Source organism: Cyanistes caeruleus, chromosome 7 (assembly GCF_971803275.1).
Source record: "Cyanistes caeruleus chromosome 7, bCyaCae1.hap1.1, whole genome shotgun sequence".
Lineage (NCBI taxonomy): Eukaryota > Metazoa > Chordata > Aves > Passeriformes > Paridae > Cyanistes > Cyanistes caeruleus.
The window spans coordinates 6324298-6330297 of record NC_141707.1 but is presented as its reverse complement, the minus strand read 5'-3'; the positions used below and the strand labels follow the sequence as shown (position 1 = coordinate 6330297).

The following is a 6000-nucleotide window of genomic DNA, read 5'->3' as shown; positions in this document are numbered from 1 at the left end:
AAGAATCCACAGTGTTCCCTAAATGTCTTCTCTGTGCTGCTGTTGTGGCTGGAACTGGCACAGACCCTGCCAGGAGGTTCTCTGGGGAATCTCTGTCCATTCTTCACCTGCATCTTCCACAGCACTGGCTAAAACAGAGCTGGCAGTAAGAATCTGGCAGCTCCTCTTCTGTGTATTCCCCTGATCCTTTCTTTGCTGTCCTTGGGGCACTGTTGGTTTTACTGAAGGGAGTTGATAGGTACTGATGTTCCAGGTGAGATCTGCACAAGACAGGAAATGTCTACCTCTGCTGATACCTCTCTAGGACCTGGCTGCTGTCTTACTCGTGCTGCGTGACTTGCACACATCTCAGCACCTGCACAGGGATGGTTTTGCCTCCTGCTGTGCCTGTGGTAAGGTTAAAGGACAGACAGGAGTTGTCAGAGGGGGAAAACTGGATTGGTTAACATCCCAAAGAAGAGTTCTTGACAATCATGCCTTGCTTGAATGGATAAAAGCTGAGAAAAATCTCTGGTCTGGTTCCAGGTGTGAGGTGACTTCACAGGAATGTCTCTGGGAATGGTTTGTCCCCTGGGCTGCTGTGACAATTCCAGCTAGCCTGGTACCCTCCCCCTGAAGGGAGCTTCCCCTGGAGCTGTGAGAGAGGTTGTAGGAAAGGGCTGTGATGGTCTCAAGGTGTCCCCCCTGAACCCCACTGATCTGCTTCTGCCTCGGATGTGGATTAAAAGGAGACTCTGAGCTCTGCTCGGTGTCTGTTTCCCAGAAGGGAATGTAGGGAATGTCCCTTCAGCTGGTGTGTTCTGAGGAGCAGCTGCTGCCAGGCTGGGATTTGCAGTCAACATGTGGCACCTTGCCCCTGGCAGGTCCTGTGCTGGCAGGACAAGAGCTCCCAAAACGTGGAAGTGAACAGAGAGAAGGGAGGAATCATTCTGGGCCTTGGCAGGCACTAACAGAGGGGTTTTATTTTTTCCTTCAGCCACCAAGGGACTTTTCCCTGGAGTAGAGAGCCCTGACTCTGGTTGTTCCTGGGCTCTACCCAAAGCTGAGCAGACAAACCCTGTGGAGCTGTGCTTCCTCTTCTGGAAAAAGCTGCCAAGGGCTTAAATTCAGCAGGGCTTGGCATAGCTGTGAGCACCCGTGTGCTTTAAGGCACAGACAAACCTCTGCAGGGAGCTTGGGGAAAAGTGCTGTTTAAATTATTTTATCTTGAAATGCTCCCCATTGGGCTGGGGAGGTCTTTGCTGCTGGTACAAGAGATGTGACAGAGGAGAGGAGGAAGGCTATGGACTCCTCTTCAGTGTGTTGGTGTAGTGAATTATTTAGTGACAATGAAAAGATTGTCGCAGATTTGCTCTCTGGTCCAAAATACATAGCCCTCACTTGGGAAAACCAATCTAGTTTAATGGGAAATGACTCCTCTGTGTCTCTGTCTGGGCCACTTTTAGTTCTCAGGTTTTTTTGGGATGTGTTTGGCTTTTGAACACAGGTGGGGTAGAACTGACTGTTGCTGCAATCATCCTACTCTTTGCAGGGGTTTTGGGCGCCCTGTAGACAGCAATCCCTGACAGCAACTTGGAGCCAAATGGTGTTTTCACGTGATGCTTTATTGGGTCAGAGAATCCCAGTGACTGGAGCAGTACAGTGCGTGTGCAGCCGAGGGGAGGGGGCTGAGCAATCCTGACAGGACCTGTCCTGTTCTGCGTTTGCAAAGGCTGTACAGGTCCTGGCAGCGCAAGCAAAGGGACTCAGTGCTGGCTTGGATCACTCTAATCAAGACTGGTTTTGTTTGAAAAGGGTTGGGAGGAGCATTTTGTTTACCTCCCTCCCCACCATGAGGTAGAAGCACAGGAGACAAGGGGCCTGTGCCTGTAACACCCAGGCTGGGACCCAGCTGGTGCCCGCCTCCTGCTGGGTTTCAACGCTTGAAACACATTCAGCTTCACAGGTTTGGACACTCTCACTAATTCTGGCAACTCAGCCACTGAAAGCTTATTTAATTCTAGGTATGGAAACAGCTCTAGCTCAGTTCATGTGCAAAAGCAGGGGCTTGTTTGCCTTTCCCTCCCTTCCCCTGCTGCCCCAAAGCAAGCCTGTGCCTCCTGCCCGTGCCATACCTACCCACTGTCTGCGCTCTACAGGGGCAGGGGTGCAGCTGGAAGCCTTTAATTAACAAACTGCTCTACCAATATCCTCTCCAGGTTTACTTCACTCTTCTTTGGGCTGTTTGTTCCATCTCTTGTCAAGGCAATGTTACTCCAGCTCTGAATCATCCCGCTCAGAATTATCCACCTCAGAATTATCCAGCTGAGAATAATCATCTTCATCCTAAATTCCACGGCAGCAAAGAGAATCACTTAAACTATAGGTCTGGTTTGTAAATCTTTTTATTAAAAGAGTTGGTTTCTTTTCTTTTCCACAGTAGTAAAGCTTTGGCACTTACAGTATAAAAATAATCACTGATCATAATTACACCAAATTCCTCTTTTGTCAACTGCATACTAAGTGTCTTCCATACATTTTATTCCCATATAAAAACACTTGAAGGTCAGGGGAACAAAACTGATAAATAACAGTATGAGATATAAAGATACAGCTAGAAAAATACTAGGATCATCAAGAAAGAATTAAGACTGTGCATATTTTAAATATCACAGTGATTGGATTTGCTGTTCCTATCTTATTGCTGGCTGCATGCTTACGTGAAAGCAGAAGTGTTTGGTGGACTTTCCTATCCCAAAACCTCACCATTGTTGTACTCAAATGTTCTTGCATAGCACAGGAACCGTGGATTTCTACACCCTCCCTCCCCCTCAGTATTTTGGTCCCCCACCAAATTTGTCATTTGGCACCTCTCCCCCTCCTCCCCTTTTTTTTCTTTGCCCCCTTTAAATTTGAAAATATCCTCTAGAATTCAACACTTTGAGCAAAACCAAGACAATCGCTATCAATCGTGAGAAAAGTCTGAAACACTCCAAGAGTGGCGCTTGGAGAAGCTGTGAGTTGAGCTTAAGCTGGGAAAATGGCTCCAGAGCAGGGGGCCATTCTCACTAGATGCACTTTTGCTAGCATCACTCCAGTTTGGATGGTAATGGTGGCACATAGGGATTTACACTTTGGTTTGTCTGTTGCCATGGCCGCAAGGAGTCTTGCTCGAAGTTACTTTCCCCGTGGATGTTGTGTGTCTGCCTGTACATCTAGGGGCATGAAACACTCAATGGGGCAGTTGACGTTCTGTCAGGAGGGAAGGAAATCGGTTAGAGCTCTGTGCTGGCTGTGCTTTGTGCTGGGAAATCACTCCATGCACTACTGCCTCGGAGCATGCACGAGGCGCTGCTGGGACTGTGGCACTGCTGGGTGTGTGTGGAGGGTGAGCTCAAGCAGGTGTGTGTGTGTGTGGGTGTGTGTGTGTGTGTGTGTGTGTGTGTGTGTGTGCCAGGGCCGCCATGCACTGCTGGGAGCACGAACCCGCACGCTGCTCGGGCCCTGCAGCCACCCCGCCACCTGAGCCAGAATCACAGCAGGGCGGGGCAGAGGAGGAAAGTTGTACTCACGGTGTTGGTGGCCTGGTGGTACCTCTGTGTGAACTGTGTGTAGGTGTGGCCAGCGGAGCCTTCGGGGGCCACCTCCACGCTGGGCCTGCGGCAGTTGTCACAGCGCCAGCCCTGCGGGGACAGAACGGGCCCGTCGGTGCCCTGCCATTCTCATGGAATCCCAGACTGGGATGGGCTGGGAGGCAGCCTAAAGCTCATCCCATTCCACTCCCCAGCCATGGGTGGTGCCTTCCACTATCCCAGGCTGCTCCAGGCACCATCCAGCCTGGCCTTGGACACTTCCAGGGATCCAGGGGCAGCCACAGCTGCTCTGGGCAACCTGTGCCAGGGCCTCAGCACCCTCACAGGGAAGAATTTCTTCCTAATCTCCAATCTAAATCTACCCTCCTTCAGCTTAAAGCCATTAATTCATGGTCATTCATACATGAGGCTGGAACCACCAGCACCAGTGAGGCTGCTCCTGTTGCATTACACCACACACCGGTGCAAGTACTTCAGCTCTCCAAATTACTTTTCGTCTTATATGAGCCCATTTTGGCCCTTTCCATGGCCTGAAACCCAGCAGCCTGAGAAGTGCAGCCCAGCACAGCCTCCCCTGTGTCCAACATAACACATCCCCTCCTGCTCACCTGCTGTCCTCCGTAACAAGTGCAGGAGCAGATGGCTCCAAAGTACTCCTTCTGCCACTGCTCCCCAACGTGGTACATCTTCCCATCGTCATAGCACGTGGTCTCATCTGTGGAGGCACAGGCAGAGCTCAGGTGCAGGGCCTGGGCTTGGCTTTAAGCATTCTCAAAGCCTGGTGATCAGAGGAGGAGCCCCTGGGGAAGCGTGCTCCCCTTGTCTGACCAGAGGCTCCCTGACTGGCAGGGGAACATCAGACACGGTCACAGCTCTCCAGACACTTCAACCTACAACAGGGGGGTATTTTCCTGACAAAAGCAATGCAGTTTAAGCCACAGAATGAAGGCCAGAGGAGCTTGAGGTGACAGGCCCTGCAGGGAAGTCCAGCTGGGGTAATCCACCCCTCTGACAGCAGTGATGTGTCCCTGGTGTGTAACTCCAGGGCCAGAGGCAGACAGGTGCTCAGTGTGCTGTGACCTGAGCTAACAAAAGGTTTTCTTCTTTTCAAGCTCAGGAATGTGAGATTTCTGCCTTCATCTCTTGTGAGAACAGACTGAAGCTGTCACCAGTTCAGCCTGAGTCAGACACACTGATAATCTGCTTGTCCCCCTGGCAGGACAGAGCTGAGATGATGAGACTTCCTGAAGGAGAGCTCAGACTAACAGCAGAAACACACTTACGAGGTTCACACTTGAATTCTCCTTTTCCATTCCCAAGGCAGGTGCAGCTCATCATCTGACCATTCTCCCCTTGCCTGTCCCACTTCTCCCCAATCTTGTAGTTAACTCCATTGTCATGGCACCACTCTGGAGAAGGCAGAGGAACGAGAATCAGGAGTTATCCCACATGCAGCAGGAGGAAAACAGCTTGGCATTGCCTCAGGAAAGGCAGGAGAAAGAATCTTCTCAGCTCATCTAAGTCCCAAGGAGGAAATGAGTTCAGCTCCTGCAGTTTTTAACTGCTGAAGGCTGTTTCAGCTCTGGCAAATGTGTAGAGGCTCTTGGGGAAAAAAGTAGGATGTGACAAAGAGCGGGGAGAGGAGGTTTGGTTCATAGGAAATGAAAAGAAATGAAAAGGAATTTAATACATGAGGGGCAGGAAAGGAGAGAAAAATATTTAAATGCTCTTTTTTGTGCAAATACCCAGCATAAAATTTACCACAATCTCACAAGACACAATGGGTAAGCCAAGTGTACCAAATAATGAAATATAAATATTAATCCTGTAAAATAAGCACATTTTCCTGTAAAATTAAGTGTCTTTACACATACTCCTCTGAATCTATGCAAATTGCAGAAATACTCTCTTTGCTGAGCTTATTCCACAATTTAAAAGCCTAATTTCAATTAGCTGGGTATGTGTTGTGTTAAACTGCTCAATCACAGGCTTTTGTTCCATTCCCTTATGTCAAGTTGGATATTTTTCCATGTAAATCACAGTTCTGCAAAGAATAAAACTTAATGCCCTGGGCAGAAGTGTTAGAAAATTAGAAAACTGGTTTTGCAAGCTTGCTTTGCAAAGGCTGCCTGCAATGCAAACCAGACTTACTGTAATACCAGCACTGGCTGCAATACCCACCGAAATCCACACTTTCCCATGTATTACCTAGACACATCTGGCAAGCTAAAAAAGCCTGTTATCAATACAATGTCAATTGTTGCTGATGGCAATTCTAGATTAGCTTGCACAGCTCAGAGGTAACCAAAGTTTTCCATCACTTCTCATGATGCAAAACACGGCTTTGGTTTAAGGACTTCAGATCCTGCCTTCGTTTGCATCATGTTTGGATCAGGCTGATTCTGTCAAACATGGCACAAGTGCTGGG

General features: G+C 49.0%; 1 protein-coding gene across 16 annotated transcripts in view; it reads right to left on the bottom strand.

The window, feature by feature from the left end:
- Positions 1 to 1583: 1583 nt before the first annotated feature.
- FN1 (fibronectin 1) overlaps positions 1584 to 6000 on the bottom strand; it is a 51602-nt gene continuing 47185 nt past the window's right edge. For 8 of the 16 annotated variants that reach the window (XM_086896232.1, XM_086896237.1, XM_086896239.1 and 5 more), the window contains 4 exons: positions 4856 to 4981; positions 4181 to 4287; positions 3552 to 3662; positions 1584 to 2325 (listed from right to left, as the gene is read on the bottom strand). In XM_086896232.1, the coding sequence (XP_086752358.1) occupies positions 2251 to 2325; positions 3552 to 3662; positions 4181 to 4287; positions 4856 to 4981 (419 nt within the window). In that variant the 3' untranslated portion in view covers positions 1584 to 2250. Of the gene's footprint in view, positions 2326 to 2366; positions 3232 to 3551; positions 3663 to 4180; positions 4288 to 4855; positions 4982 to 6000 lie in introns of those variants that run through there. The other 8 variants (XM_086896231.1, XM_086896236.1, XM_086896238.1 and 5 more) reach the window with 1 other exon arrangement.